General features: G+C 44.0%; 2 protein-coding genes across 2 annotated transcripts in view; both read left to right on the top strand.

Annotated features, from left to right (window-relative positions):
• Nucleotides 1-11035: 11035 nt before the first annotated feature.
• Nucleotides 11036-14007, top strand: LOC121878020 (tropomyosin-1, isoforms 33/34-like; the record flags this gene model as incomplete). Its single annotated transcript, XM_042383977.1, has 2 exons — nucleotides 11036-11071; nucleotides 12476-14007. Coding segments are annotated over 2 exons (780 nt in total), but the record flags the coding sequence as incomplete, so codon positions are not given.
• Nucleotides 14008-15348: 1341 nt separating this feature from the next.
• The window catches only part of LOC121878019, a 46339-nt gene continuing 44460 nt past the window's right edge, over nucleotides 15349-17227 (top strand). Inside the window, exon 1 of the mRNA XM_042383976.1 lies at nucleotides 15349-15658. The gene's annotated coding sequence lies outside the window, so the exon portion shown is untranslated. The remainder of the gene's footprint in view (nucleotides 15659-17227) is intronic.

Genomic DNA, 17227 nt, shown 5'->3' with positions numbered 1-17227 from the left:
TTCTTCCACCACTTACTGCCATCCTTCCACCACTTACTGCCTTTCTTCCGCCACTTACTGCTCTCTCCTCCCACCACTTACTGCCTTTATTCCACCACTTACTGCCTTCCTCCCACCACTTACTGCCTTCCACCACACTGCCTTCCTTACCGCCTTCCTTCCACCACCTATCGCACCACTTACTGCCTTCCTCGCACCACTTACTGCCCTCCTCCACCACACTTCCACCACGTACTGCCTTCCTCCCACCACTTAATAGGTTTTTCCCACCACTTACTGCTGCCTTCACCCACCACTTACTGCCTTCCTCCCACCACTTACTGCCTTCCTTCCACCACGTACTGCCTTCCTCCCACCACTTACTGCCTTCCTCCCACCACTTAATAGGCTTTCTCCCACCACTTACTGCCTTTCACCCACCACTTACTGCCTTCCTCCCACCACTTACCGCCTTTCTTTCACCACTTAATAGCCTTCACCCACCATTTACTGCCCTCCTCCCACCACTTACTGCCTTTCTCCCTCAATTCACTTCTACTTCCCCAGCAGTGGTGAAAGCTTCAAGACGTCCAAAACAGTGAAGCTGGAGTGACGGAATGAGAGAGAGAGAGGGAGAGAGAGAGAGAGAGAGAGAGCTGTCTACATCATTACAAAGTGTGACGTTGTCCTACATGGCGCTGGTTTAACGTGGTCATGATCGTGTAAACTTGCAGAGGTCTGGGTGCACTGTAGCCTATACCAGGAAGCGCCACCAGACCGACCGCTTCAGTAACCACTTGTTGTCTCCCCCCCCAAAAAAATAATAAAGTTTTCGACCCTGAGTTCCCAAGGCTTTTACGATGAATATTCCTAGTAACTGCTGATGTAACCATGCATTTAACAGGTAGACTTAAGCTAAAACATTTCAAATAATTACCAAAAATTACATTACTAAACTGAGATTCTGCTTAAACTGTAGCCTAATCATATTGGATACGTAAATGCCTCGAGCATAATCTTTCGTGTGGACTTGTGGTAAGCTAACGTGATATATACAGTACTGTCCTTGTGTACTAGTGGTGGTAAGCTGGCGGACGTAACCCAGGGTACAATACTGTCAGTGTCACCTTCATCTCCTCGTCAGTACCGAGAGATGCATGGTGCCGTGTGCTCTTCTTGCTGCCTGTAGCCTTTGAAGATGTCATGGTGTCATGGTGATTATTATGGACAACACACATAATAAATGAGCAAAGAAAATCTGGTCAAGATGAAAACATTACGTTATAGATCCTGTCCATCACACACACACATACACACACACACTGATACCTTTCAGAGAAAATCTTAAAGTTCAAGAGCATTATGGAAATAGTCTTTTCCTGAATCCTGTCCTTCAAAAAATGGAATAATAATAAGCCATCGACTACGAAAAGTTCAACCACAAACCCTGGTGTTCAGTAAAGAAAATAAACAAGACTTTGTTTTGACTTATGATCACAATGATACTTTCAAACATACAAAACTTTAAATTCGACTTGTAGTAACTCGCTACACACTGGTTCACTCTTGTGGTTTGTGACGACAGTGCTGACGATGTGGGGAGTCGTCCAGGTCACGGACGCTTGTTATACGTGACATTTGTTGACCTTACCGGGATGGAGCTTAGTGTCGCTTTTGACATCGTTGACTGTGACGCCAGACTGTAGCTTGTAGGTTGTGACGCCAGACCCACGAGACGGACACTTGTAGGTTGTGACGCCAGACCCACGAGACAGACACTTGTAGGTTGTGACGCCAGACCCACGAGACGGACACTTGTAGGTTGTGACGCCAGACCCACGAGACGGACACTTGTAGGTTGTGACGCCAGACCCACGAGACGGACAACTTGTAGGTTGTGACAGACCCACAGACCCACGAGACGCCAGACCCACGACGACACTTGTAGGTTGTGACGCCAGACCCACGAGACGGACACTTGTAGGTTGTGACGCCAGACCCACGTGACGGACACTTGTAGGTTGTGACGCCAGACCCACGAGACGGACACTTGTAGGTTGTGACGCCAGACCCACGAGACGGACACTTGTAGGTTGTGACGCCAGACCCACGAGACGGACACTTGTAGGTTGTGACGCCAGACCCACGAGACGGACACTTGTAGGTTGTGACGCCAGACCCACGAGACGGACACTTGTAGGTTGTGACGCCAGACCCACGAGACGGACACTTGTAGGTTGTGACGCCAGACCCACGAGACGGACACTTGTAGGTTGTGACGCCAGACCCACACACTGTAGGTTGTGACGCCAGACCCACGAGACGGACACTTGTAGGTTGTGACGCCAGACCCACAGACGACACCAGACGGACACTTGTAGGTTGTGACGCCAGACCCACGTGACGGACACTTGTAGGTTGTGACGCCAGACCCACGAGACGGACACTTGTAGGTTGTGACGCCAAACCCACGTGACGGACACTTGTAGGTTGTGACTCCAGACCCACGTGACGGACACTTGTAGGTTGTGACGCCAGACCCACGTGACGGACACTTGTAGGTTGTGACGCCAGACCCACGTGACGGACACTTGTAGGTTGTGACGCCAGACCCACGTGACGGACACACTTGTAGGTTGTGACGCCAGACCCACGTGACGGACACTTGTAGGTTGTGACGCCAGACCCACGTGACGGATGCTTGTAGGTTGTGAAATTAGATCCACGTGACGGACACTTGTAGGTTGTGACGCCAGACCCACGTGACGGACACTTGTAGGTTGTGACGCCAGACCCACGTGACAGACACTTGTAGGTTGTGACGCCAGACCCACGTGACGGACACTTGTAGGTTGTGACGCCAGACCCACGAGACGGACACTTGTAGGTTGTGACGCCAGACCCACGAGACGGACACTTGTAGGTTGTGACGCCAGACCCACGTGACGGACACTTGTATGTTGTGACGCCAGACCCACGAGACGGACACTTGACGCCAGACCCACGAGACGGACACTTGTAGGTTGTGACGCCAGACCCACGTGACGGACACTTGTAGGTTGTGACGCCAGACCCACGTGACGGACACTTGTAGGTTGTGACGCCAGACCCACGTGACGGATGCTTGTAGGTTGTGAAATTAGATCCACGTGACGGACACTTGTAGGTTGTGACGCCAGACCCACGTGACGGACACTTGTAGGTTGTGACGCCAGACCCACGTGACGGACACTTGTAGGTTGTGACGCCAGACCCACGTGACGGACACTTGTAGGTTGTGACGCCAGACCCACGTCAGTAACACTAGGCTGTATCTGTGTTGTCTATATACAGTACATGTATAAGCTGAACTAATCATAACCTTAAATGACGATGTTACTGAATAAATTTATCTATCTATCTATCTATGCCTGTCTGTCTGAGACTAACTAGATATGTTCAATATAAACAAATAAAATATAAATGGAGATTCGTAAACATCCTGTACCGTAAATCGGTTTTCTAAGTGGTATTAAAAGTAGTAGGCAGCTACCAAACAGGGAGGTACTACAGCCTGGGAAGATATTGGAAGCATAATGTGTTGTCTAATGGTAGACCCTGCTGCTATATGGCATCACCAAAATTGTGACCAAGTCCCAGGTTGCTGATCTGACTTTCTGCCTCATTTACACACAATTGCAGGGTCTCAAAAATTGTTTCTCTTACTATTGACAACACAACAAATGTAACCGTACTCTCTCTTGATCTGCTCAATTCATTCTATTTTATTCTCCTATGTCAGTTGATATTAATATTGAAGCGGGGCCTTCCCGGATGGGTCCCACTGGTCGGGAAGGTTGTGGACCCCAGGGCCGACCTGATCATCATCAAACTACTGGGGCCTCAACTGACCAATAGGAAAGATGAAGCGATCTGGTTGAGCTCAGATTCTTTCTACTCCAACTGTATTTCAGTTTCACCACTTTTTCTTCAACGCCTAATAATCTTCTTTCACCTCATAACTCATGACTCCAAAGTCGCCACCGCGGTTGCTGGAGGATCGGCTTTTTCACACTTCATTTTTCCAACATTCGTTATAGTACATCCTTCTTTCCTCACACAGCCAAACTGTGGAATGCTCTGCCTTCTTCTGTGTTTCCACACTCATACAATCTGTCTCGCTTTTAAAAGCTGGTTTTCCGGCATCTTCGTGGTGTAGATTAATAAAACCTTTTCCCTTTCTATTTTGTTTTCGCCGCCAAGGCCCCGAGGTGGGTTGATGACCCGTACCCGGGTGGGCTATTTCCCATAAAAAAAAAATAGAAAATAAAAATAAAATAAAATAAATAGATTTTCTCTGTAATTTCTATGCTATTTGTGGATATGTGTTTTAGTTAAAGCCAGCCCTTTAAATATATTCTTACGTGTTTTTATTAAAAATATTCATCGTAGAAACCTGTGGAAACTCAGGGTGTTGTCAGGCCACTAAACGCATAACTTCAGTAATGTTCATAGTAGGCGTTAAGTGAGGCCCTAACCTAACCGAACCGTTGATGTTATAATATATTACAGGCTGACAATCCCTTACCCGAAATCCTTGGGGCCAGATGCATTTCGGATTTTAGAATGGTTAGGTTAGGTTTTTTTTCTTTTTTTTTTTACAGGGATCAGCCACACCCGGGCACAGGTCACTGACCCACATTGGGGCCTGGGGGCTAAAATATAATAATAACAATAATAATAATAATAATTCATAGGTCTAGGTCGTGTTTCTCACTTTTGATCTTTTTTTCATTCTTGTATATATTTATTTATTTATTATTATTATTATTATTATTATTAGTATTATTAGTATTATTAGTATTACAGTATTATTATTATTATTATTATTATTATTATTATTATTATTATTATTATTATTATTATTATTATTAGTAATTTTATTATTATTATTTCATTATTAGTTTTAGTATTGTTATCATTATTATTTTATTTTTGTGTATTTTTTATTATAAAATTTATTTACTATGAATTATTATTATTATTATAATTATTATTACATTTTCGCCCCCCAGGCCTCTGTGGGTCAGTGACCTGTTATGTGCCCGGGTGGGCTAATCCTTGTTAGAAAAAAAAGTTTTGCTCCACGAAAAAACTTTCGGTTTTCGGAATTTCTTATAAGGGGTTGTCAACTAGTACGTTTTAACAACTAGATTATTTCAGCGCGTAGATTAGGTAAATACGTACACTAGTCATCAACAATTAAAAATCAATAGACAGCTCTCACTCAAACCAAATCTAAGCCATTACATTCCTTAGCAGTCCCAATGATACCTGGAGTGCTAATGGCCCCAGTTAAAGCCTATAACATTTAAATTGTATGTACAGTAGTTATATACCTCAAGGTGTAATAATTATGAAAACGGCAAATTACAACATGCCGATATATGGCTTCTTAGAGTGAAAAAGTCTTTATAATCTCGTGTATGATGCTGAAAATTTATTGTTGTGTAGTAATGTCTGTGAATGTGTGTTGTAAATACAGTATAATCATTAGTTCCCTGTCTTGTGTGTCGTCTGCAGCCACATCACAGAGAATCCGTTTTTATTTTATTTTATTTTTTTCGGGGATTAGTCCACCCGGGCACAGGTCACTGACCCACATCGGGGCCTGGGGGACGAAAATGTAATAAAAAAAAATATAATAATAATAATAACAATAATAATAATAATAATAATAATAATAATATAATAATAATTCATAGTAAATATAATTGAAAATAAAATAATAAATGAATAATGATAATATAGTAATAATAACACTAATAATAATAATGATAATAATAATAATAATAATAATAGTAGTAAAGAAATGCGAAAATGAAAAAAAGGATAAAAGTGAGAAACAATATATGTATGTTGTGTTGTCAATCGTAAGAGCAACAATTGAGACCCTGCAATTGTGTGTAAATGAGGCAGAAATTCAGATCAGCAACCTGGGACTTGGTCACAATTTTCGTGATGCCATATGGCAACAGGGTCTACCATTAGACAATACATTATGCTTCCAGGTTTTTCCCAGGCTGTATATTAAGTGCAGTAATTGCTATTGAAAATAGTACCCAATAGAATTTGTTCAAAGTTTTACTACTAATAATAATAGTAACATTAATGAGATACGGAAGCGTCGTGAACAATGGTCAAGATTGCCAAACTTATAATGTGTCAATAATGTAGACAAAGTGTGTGTGTGTGTGTGTGTGTGTGTGTGTGTGTGTGTGTGTGTGTGTGTGTGTTATAGTAATGCCACGGTAACAGTATGGAGGTAAGAGTTCTGCCAGTACTGTGGTAATTAACGCAAGGTGACGAAAACCACTCACTCCTTCAGCCGCAGGTTACCTCAGGGCTATGATCCCCCAGTGTGTGTGGTCACTCCCAGGGTTGTGATGCTATTGTTTATGTTGTGTGTGTGTGTGTAGAGGGGATATGGTTGGTTGAGTGGGTGTACACTGTACAGTATGTGGTGTGTGATCATGAGAAGCCTTTGTCGCCTTGGGGGTTTGTATGTACGTATGTCGCTGTTGTAGACTGTCCTTGTAAATGTTTTGTACACGTCTTTAGTGAGTACAAAGATTACGACGTTGAGCAAAAAAAAAAAAACACACAGCCGGGAAGAATAAGGGTGAGCTGGAAGATGTTCACAGCTGCCGATATGAAATAAACACCACAGAGTCAACGAATGGAGTTATAGACAAGTGTCAAACAAGAGAGAAAGACAATGCACCCGGTGTTACTTTAAGAGTACATGGAGATTGGAGAAAGATGTTACGGAGATGTTTACATACACAGTAACAGGTATAAAGAATGATGGCAGTGAGTGTAAGGTAATAAGACCACAAAGTGTAAGAGGTAGCGAGCCACCGCCACTCCAGGCTAGAGATAAGGATCAACAAAGCCGCAAGTGATCCCGCAGGAGGTAAAGTGAGAATTTATGTAAGGTAGTGTGGGTCACTCCTTCACTTTATAATGTGTTGGGAAAGAATACATGTAACGCGTATTGACCAACATAACTCTTATGAAAGTTTTAATTGGGAGACAAGGTGTAATGTTTTGAGTGTGGAAGGTACGATAGATAGAGTGAAGGCTGAGAGCATGTGTTAGATGTAGCTGTGGGTTGAGTGACTTGTTTATCATTAAAACTGGAGTAGGACAGCGTGCGTTCACTGCATCGTCATTTAATTCTTACTGTGATGCACTTCCTGTTGATCATAGATTAGTTGATGTGTATCACTAGTGGATGACGCAGAGTGGATGCAGTGAAGAAATAAGGGAGACTAGGGTACAAATAACGGCATGAAATCCATTACATCATCTCTTGGATATTAGTTCGCCAAGTTGTAAGGCGGCATAGTGACGGGAGACAATCAGCACATATGCTTTGCCGTAATAACCACAGTCTGACCACAACAAGAATTCAACATTGTGTTTAAAGAATATAGTGTTGATAGTATTTCTGTATTTCAACAACTAAGGCCTTTAAACACATCCTCTATATACTAGATAAATAACTAGTGTTACAAATAAGGAGAAATATTAAATAATCCTGAATATTGATGGTGTAATGTATTGCTACGCTTCAACAACAAGTGTCTGTAAGCTCGTTATCAACAATTTAGACAGATAATCTTTTCTTGGCTAACATTCTGAAAAATAGTGTTAAGTCGACTGAACATTGAGTAGTTACAATAGACGATTCGGCGCAATGTTGGTGGTTGCTCGGCTACCAGACACCGCTGTACTGTATGTACTGTCTGCTTGCATTTGAGCGTCTCAGCATTAAAACTGAATGTGTTTTTTCTTTGCAGTGCCACAAGTCTAAGCCAAATATTCCGTGAGTAAGATCATCACTTGGGAAATATTTGTGTTTGTCTGAATAAGCGGAGGAGGCGTGTGGATGAAGGCGTCGGCTTGTGAATGGAGGAAGAGGCGGAGGCGTGTTGGTGTAGGAGGAGGAAGAGGCGGCGTGTGAGTGGAAGAGGAGACGCGGGAGAAAGCTCCTCTGGGCCACGCCCTTGTGGAGGTCGCGGGAGGAGTAGGCAGGTGAGACGCAGGTGTGGTACAGGAGGTATATAAGCACTAGCGCTGCCCTCCATCCATACACAAATCATCATCATGTCGCTCAAGGTAGGAGGTCCTCAGCTCCACCAGCCAGTGTAGTATTAGTGGGTCCTAGTGTACTAAATCCTGCTCAAGAAGTCGTAGTAATCCTACTGTACTAAATCCCTATATCCATTAGAAATCCTAATGTAGGAGTAATAAGTCCAAGTGCAGCACTACCTCGTCCTAGTGTATTTAATCCTAGTATAGGAATACAAGTTCTAGCGTACTAAATCCCAGTGTAGCAGTACAAGTCCTAGTGTACTAAATCCCAGTGTAGCAGTACAAGTCCTAGTGTACTAAATCCCAGTGTAGCAGTACAAGTCCTAGTGTACTAAATCCCAGTGTAGCAGTACAACTCCTAGTGTACTAAATCCCAGTGTAGCAGTACAAGTCCTAGTGTACTAAATCCCAGTGTAGCAGTACAACTCCTAGTGTACTAAATCCCAGTGTAGCAGTACAACTCCTAGTGTACTAAATCCCAGTGTAGCAGTACAACTCTAGTGTACTAAATCCCAGTGTAGCAGTACAACTCTAGTGTACTAAATCCCAGTGTAGCAGTACAACTCTAGTGTACTAAATCCCAGTGTAGCAGTACAACTCTAGTGTACTAAATCAGTGTAGCAGTACAAAGTGTACTAAATCCCAGTGTAGCTAGTGTACTAAATCCCAGTAGCAGTAGTCAGTGTACTCAATCCCAGTAGTGTACTCCCAAGTGTACTAAATCCCAGTAGCAGTACAACTCTAGTGTACTAAATCCCAGTGTAGCAGTACAAGTCCTAGTGTACTAAATCCCAGTGTAGCAGTACAAGTCCTAGTGTACTAAATCCCAGTGTAGCAGTACAAGTCCTAGTGTACTAAATCCCAGTGTAGCAGTACAACTCCTAGTGTACTAAATCCCAGTGTAGCAGTACAAGTCCTAGTGTACTAAATCCCAGTGTAGCAGTACAACTCCTAGTGTACTAAATCCCAGTGTAGCAGTACAACTCCTAGTGTACTAAATCCCAGTGTAGCAGTACAAGTCCTAGTGTACTAAATCCCAGTGTAGCAGTACAACTCCTAGTGTACTAAATCCCAGTGTAGCAGTACAACTCCTAGTGTACTAAATCCCAGTGTAGCAGTACAAGTCCTAGTGTACTAAATCCCAGTGTAGCAGTACAAGTCCTAGTGTACTAAATCCCAGTGTAGCAGTACAACTCCTAAATCCCAGTGTAGCAGTACAACTCCTATACCCAGTGTAGCAGTACAACTCCTAGTGTACTAAATCCCAGTGTAGCAGTACAACTCCTAGTGTACTAAATCCCAGTGTAGCAGTACAACTCCTAGTGTACTAAATCCCAGTGTAGCAGTACAACTCCTAGTGTACTAAATCCCAGTGTAGCAGTACAACTCCTAGTGTACTAAATCCCAGTGTAGCAGTACAACTCCTAGTGTACTAAATCCCAGTGTAGCAGTAATCAGTGTGTGTGTGTGTGTGTTTGTGTCAGCAACATTTCAGTTTAACGTAACAAATCCCAGTTTGGGTCAAGCTTTACTGCATTAAGTCCTAGTGATCCAAGCCTTAGTGTATCAGCGGGTTATTTTTTAAATGCTATATGTGTATCAGATTTATACAGTATTATCACAAGGAGCGCCAAAATATTTTTACTGGTCGTTAATGAATTTCCTGGTCATCTATCAGTGCTATGGGAGAATTATTTTAAACCCTCTTGTTAAAGTAGGGTACCACAGGTGTTATGTCTGACGAATATTGTCTGAGGTATCTTCAAATCACCGTGATATTACATTGTGAAGGAGGGAATACCACCTGCTTTTGATTTTCTGTGTTGGCGGTAATTTTTATGGTCGGGGATTTGGGTAGAAGGCAGGAGTGTAATTTGGCGGTTAGTGTTAGTGGGCATTGTCTCAACACCTGACGCTAGCTTGAGGTGCTTGTAGTCTTATACGATGCATTTGGCTGTTTTTGAGGTATAGGTCTACTACTACTATTACTAGTTGACTACTGGCACTACTGCGAAAGGCGATCCCTGTAATTGTGTTTAGACATAGAGAAGAAAAAAGCGGGCGTCTTTCTTAACATCAAAATGCAACACAACTTCCACAGCTCACTTGCGTTCGGAAAAGTTATCCAAGTGGCAAATCAATTTCGCTTTCCAAAAAATGCATTAAGTTAGCCAACCCGGCGCTATCGTGGAACTTGTTGTATCAATATCTTATAACAGAGTTACAACAACAAGCAGCAACAAAACCATGTTAAAAGATAGCACCAAGAACCATGCTGTACAGTAAAACCGCATCATTAAACACTGCAGAAAGTAAAGGTAGTTTTGCAATATACAGGACATGTAATATAATCAAAAGGTAAACACGAGTACCTCCTTCGCCAATATACATAATATAACTTATAAGAAGCAGACCCGAAGCCTAGCAAGGCCAAGTGGTTTCATAATGTAAATGAAAGTGATGTACTCCGCCATAAGAGTAAGTATCTAAAAAATCTAATTAATCAATATAAAAAAAAAATGGAATGAACATCAATATGTATGTAACAGTAGACAGTCTTGCCTGGGTCTATATTGATTAGGTTTTTTCTTTGCGACCTCTGGGTTTGTGAGGTTGATTACGTCTTTTATTGTAAGACTAAAGGAATGACTGGAAAAGTAGTGATGGCTAGATAGATTAACGTATAGATATATATGACGTGTGGCCATATGTCTCTAGTGTGTGTTTGTCTGTCCCCTCGCAGGTGTGTGTTCTCGCTGCTGCTCTTGTTACCGTGGCCTGGGGATCTGTGGCCCCTGTCTACCCTCGCTACCCTGCCTACCACCCACAACCTTCCTACCACCACCCTGAACCTTCCTACAACCACCCACCACCCGCCCCCTACCACCACCCTGAACCTTCCTACAACCACCCACCACCCGCCCCCTACCACCACCCTGAACCCAACTATGATGTAAGTATAGTTTTGTATATTTTTACCTAAAATACAACTACACAACCACCTAAAACATAAAGGAATATAATATTTTCAGCTGATAGTATGATTTGTTATTATGCTGCATTAGATAGGGTCTTTAAAGATTTACTCGGATCATATAATTATTTGACAACGACAATAAAAAAAAAACATCGGCCTGGTTTACTACTGCACCATTCTGAGAAACATCTTGTCTGGTAAACTTAAAAATTGCCTGTCTTCATTTATGGTGTTTATTAGACTATTATAACTTGTTTTGCTTCGTTTTGAGAATCGTTGACGTCATGTCCTCGTAATTCCTTCTCCTTCCTTCCATTACTTGCTTAAGAACTATTTACTGAATACAAGAATATCTATAAGTATAAACATCGACTGGTTATGGGCTGCCGATTGTGGTGGATGGCCTCTTATTGTGGTGGATGGCTGTTATTGTGGTGAATGGCTGCTTATTGTGGTGGATGGCTGCCTCTTGTGGTGGATGGCTGCCTCTTGTGGTGGATGGCTGCCTTTCTGTCGTGGCGGGAGTGACCACTGACCAGAAGTTTCTCAAAGGAGGGGACGCATCATAATGATTACACCCATACATTATGTCACCCATGCGGGCACATTACAGCCACCGTGTGTGTGTGTGTGTGTGTGAATGTACTCACCAGCCTCACGTATCTTTTTTTCTAGTTAAGAGACGCGTCAGATGTGAGGTGTCTCGGTAACTGTAGGTGCGGGTAGTAGTACAGTATGTTCTCCCCGCGTCTTACTTGGTCTAACGCGCCTGAATAAAAGTGGGATTTGTTACATTGACGGAAATGATTGATATAATGACGAAAATCCCTTGTGATGAAGATAATGATGACTTTCGGCATGGTGATTCACTGACTCCCAAATGCGCTCATAGATAGCAGAGGATGAAACATGGGTAATTACTTCCCAGGTGGAGAGAAAATGAGGCAGTACGGTGAAAGCTCGACTTTTACCAATTTCACGCCTCTCACCTTACCTATTGCACTACCTCCCTGTAGCTAAGGAGCTGCGTTACCAACCACACACAGTTCTTGTGTCACCGTACTCTGGCTTACCATATGTTGTCAGGTAACTGAGCAGCGGAAGGAATGGGATGGGGGGCACCTCTGGGAGTATTAATCTCCATCCAGTGAGTTAAGTGTCGTCCCACGTCACTTGCGGTGACAGCTGGTGCGTGGAAGGTATTTGCTGTTCTTCAGCCTCCTGCTTGGAGACGATAGTCTTACTACACAATTGTATGATTCACTAGCCTGGGGTCACACTGGTGATGAATCTGCAGCTTAGTGCCACATTAGACTATTTATCTTTTTTTCATATGATATGTAAGAAGGTGCTAACCAGCATGTACTTCTACCCTGGCAGGTACCCCCTAAGTACGAGTATACCTACGACGTCAATGACGACTACCAGAAGTTGAAGTTCGACAAGTCAGAGTCTCGCGACGGCTACAAGACGGCTGGGTCATACTCCGTCGATCTACCCGACGGCCGCAAGCAGATTGTCACTTACACCGACAACGGTGACGGCCTGCTGGCGGAAGTGGCTTACGAGGGCGAGATTGTTATTGACCCCTACCCCAAGCACTCCGCTCCCCCTCCCGTCTACCCCAGGAAGCCCTACTTCCCAGCCTACCACCCTGCCCCCTCCTACCCCCGCTACCCCTCTTACCCCGCCCCTTCCAAACCCGCTGAAGACGAGGAGTCAGAACCAGTTGCTGACCTCATAATTGCTGAGGAAGCTGCCCCTGCTGAAGAGGCCGCCCCTGCTGAAGAGGCCGCCCCTGCTGATGAAGCCGCCCCTGTCGAAGAAGCTGCTCCTGTAGAGGTTGTTGAGGCTGCCTCTGCTGAAGAAGCTGCCCCTGCTGATGAAGCCGCCCCTGTCGAAGAAGCTGCTCCTGTAGAGGTTGTTGAGGCTGCCCCTGCTGAAGAAGCTGCCCCTGCTGAAGAAGCTGCCCCTGCCGAAGAAGCTGCCCCTACCGAAGAGGCTGCCCCTGCTGAAGAGGCTGCCCCTGCTGAAGAGGCTGTTCCTGCTGAGTACGCCCCAGTAGTTGAGGAAGCTGCTGAGGCGGACGCAGAGGCGCCAGTCACTGAGCCTGCTGAAGCGTAAAGTGCATGAGTGGCTGCATCACAGACACCTTTAAGGCGTGTTCATAAAGGACAGAACGACGTACTGCACAACTTGGTGTACTTTCTCTTGCCTTCTCCTCACATCTCTGTGACTCTCTTAATAAGATTCTGTCCCTGGTGAACGCTGCCGGAGTACACTGTAAAGTCCTGCTGCGAATAACACGACGCCGCCACAATACCTACGGCGACAACAATGAGGAAAGGAAATTGGAGACAGTTGTATTGCAGCCATCCCTCGAGTACCGCCTGCCTGCTATCATTGTTCATCTCAGATTCCTCATCCACTATGGAAACTACTAGATCAAAATAGCTCCTTGTTACTCTTATCACCATTCAGTACAGAGTGCCCGTCTGATATTTACATAGTAATAGATCAAACTAGTTAAAACTGTCTCATTTGCCATATCGTGTTGGGGTGAAGCAAGTTAGGATCAGCCCGGTCAACACCTCATCACGAACCCGTTTAAATCATTTTATTAATCATTTGATGCCTTAAACTACAATAACCAAGAACTTGTTTGCATAAAGGATTCTGAGAACCCTTGGTGCCAATGTTGCCAACACTATTATGGGGGTTTATTTGCTCAACTTACTGTATGACTCACTGTTGTGGTATCACTGGAAGATGTTTCAGGTGCACAGTGAGCCTCGCTCCCTCTCACCCACTACTGTGCCTGTCTTGCTCCTCTGTCCTGTCACTCACTGTAGTATTTATTTCAACTTACATGATGCTATTTTTTTATATAATAAAATGAACTAATTGATAAACTTCTATTTACTGTATCCTCCGCGACACCTGTTTGACTGTCGGATCATCTGAATATTGGACACCCCAGCTTATTGTATCTAGAGAATAACCCGTTAACCATCCTAGCGCTAACCTAACCTAATCCCCCAGGTAGTGTTAGGGTGGTTTATGTTAAATGTGATCCGAACTACAGTATCTTGGGTAAATAATGTTGGGATTTCAAAAAATATAAGTTTTCATTTCAGCCATACTTCAGCCTGCTCCAGCCACCGACCCCGACGCTCCCACACGTTACTTCACGGCCGTAGAGAAGTGCTGGATGTAACCGTCAACAAGGAATTTTATTTATAGTGAAGCCCTCTGTAAAGGTTAGTGTGGTCATAGAACCATCAGTGTGGCCCTGGGACCATCAGTGTGGCCCTGGGATCATCAATGTGGCCCTGGCATCATTAATGTGGCCCTGGGACCATCATTGTGGCCCTGAGAACCTCTCTGTTTTTATCAGTCAGCTCGGGGATGCGTTGGGCATAGATAAGGTGGAGCTGGTGAGGAGTGGACGGCGGCAGATAACACTGGGCTGAACTATCTGGAGGCCGCCGCTCTCCCCCGCCTGGTTAAGATCAGCCGCTCAAGTACGTCCAGTTGACCCCCATGCTTCTAAACACGTACACACACACACACACACACACACGCACACACACACACACACACACACACACACACACACACACACACACACACACACACCTAGTACGCCCACTTCTACAAGTGATACTTTTTTTTAGTGATGGCCTCCAACCTCCCCTTACAGCTAAGCCTTCTCTACACATTTTATTACCTAATTATCCTATTGCAAAGTAACTACCCGAGCTGGGTTAGTTAAGACGCAGATCTATGCGGCATTCAGTGACTGTTGTGACACGGGAATCTCTCGAGGGAATGAAGGGGTGATGGGGATGACGGTGACGGAGAGTGGATTAATATCACCCCCCCCCCTCCCCCACAGCCTCTATCGTCATGGTATTGTTCCCGCACTCTACACGTGTCAATGACTTCCTCTGACCTGCCACCGATGGTCTTAGTGTTGGAACAAATAATGACAACCCGCGTGGCCCTCAGGAGGATACTCAACACCGGGGATGAATTTTAACCCATTTATTTATTTCAAGTGATGGTGGTAGTAGTGGTGATGGTGGTGTGGTGGTAATGATGGTCATGGTGCAAGTGATGAGGATGATGATTGTTAATGAGGGTGATAGTAGTGATGATGATGGCCATGGATGGGTCTACCTGGCGCCTGTTCATTTGAGGTCCACTTGATCATATCTCCACTATCTAAGTGTGTGTGTGTGGCGGGCAGCAGTAGTCCCCGGGCCCCTACAGTACGTCACAACCTCTCTCACAATCACCACCGTAGTGAACCTAAAACATTAACTTGTGTAATAAAACCATCTGCCAGCATATTGATACAGAGGCAGAAAGTGATCTCGTGTGACTGACAGTGGCTGGAAATAATAATACTCACGATATTCTAGCTGTCAAAAGTGTTGTGTGGTGGCTAGTGGATGTGCGTGTGTGTGTGTGGTTAGTGAAGGGAAAGTGAGGCAGACTGGATCTTTACCACTGGGGTTTACTCTTCATCACGGAGGCAAGAATTGGGTGTTTCAGCAGGTAACGTATGAGGAATTTTTACCTGTAGGTCACTCGAATCTCCTCAGGATTAACCAACAACTTATTTCACCCGGAGATAAACCATCCTAATGGTAAACTAACCTTACGATTAACTATCCTAACACTAACCTAAACTAACCCTCCACCCCCAGGTAGCGTTAGGATGATTAATTAACAAGTGATATAAGCTGAAGGGGCTAATCTTCAGGTGTTCCCGTCTGTCTCTTCTCTCATTCAGTGTTCCACCTCCCTCTCACTACAACACGATCTGTCCGTACACTTCAGGTGGTTTCTTTCAACGCCTTCACTGACACCAAGACCCACGTGTGCCTTGGGTTACCTCGCCGAATATTTCCCTTTGGGTCGAATGATAGCCGATCCGTTGCATTTAACTTCTGTTCTCTCAATTTAAATATGAATAAATATCATAGCTAATTAAAATCTGGTGAAATAGATAAGACATGTATTTGTGAGTGTTAGTTGTTGTAGTGCGTAGTGTTAGAGTAAAACTTCCCTCCTTCTCTCCTCCCAGCAGTACACAGGTTATCACCAGACATCAAGGACATCAGCAACAAGAACCAAGCAACTTCTGAACGCATTCCGAGCTCATCAAAAATATGCTTGGATCTGGATTCTCTCTCTCGTGAAGTCGAATGTAATCTCTCTCTTGAATATGTGTTAGTACTTCTTAGTGGCTCATATACGCTGCGGCACGGTGATAGTAGACAAAGTATTGGTGGTACAGCGATAACGCGCATAACTCACTAGTATGTCAAGGGTTCGAGCCTCGGCCCAGACACACGTGAGAAGGGTGTTATCCAGTGTGACCCTACCAAGCATCACAGGTTTCCCGGTCCCCGGTTTCCTCCTGTAATAACACTGGATAGAGCTCCCAAACGGCTAGTAAGCTGATAAATGGCGCGAATGATAATAAAAAAAGAAGAAAACAAAGTGATGATTGTATGATTGTATGATTTTAAGTACAGTAGAGAGGAATTACTTAATATGAGTACGAGAGCCCCGTTTTAGTATTATTCATTACGGCCTTTTCTCTATAATTGATCAAACACCTGAATTCAATTTCATTATTACAGAAAAAGTTGGGCAGGTTAGGTAATTAAATGTGCATATATTTATAGGTACTACATTAATATTATTCAGGATCACTTTTAAGTTAGTAGTTATGAATCTTCGTTTACATCACCCGACGTTAGGTTGTAGGGCGGAGGCAAGTTATTACAGTGGTATGATCAATCGTGCAGTATACAGTGGTCATTAGTCGATGGATGAAGGTACATGTGTTGCATCATCTGACACACACACACATGAAGGCATTACGCATTGTGTTATATGGAAGTGACTCCTCTGTTAGCCACCAAGTAACCAACACTAGTACAGTACTTAGCGAGGTGATATTTTTGGGTATAATTCATTGAGAGAGGTGTTGTTTATTCACAGTAATTGTTGGTATTGAGAGACCTTGCTATCAATGTGTGAAGACGGAGAACGTGGGGTCAACAAGCCAGTGTGTTCCAGTTATCAGGTGTGACCCAAATACTGTACCTTCTT

This window comes from Homarus americanus, unplaced genomic scaffold (assembly GCF_018991925.1).
Source record: "Homarus americanus isolate GMGI-L3 unplaced genomic scaffold, GMGI_Hamer_2.0 scaffold40244, whole genome shotgun sequence".
Taxonomy (NCBI): Eukaryota; Metazoa; Arthropoda; class Malacostraca; order Decapoda; family Nephropidae; genus Homarus; species Homarus americanus.
Note: the sequence above shows the minus strand (reverse complement) of the source record. Positions and strands in the feature narration are given on the sequence as shown.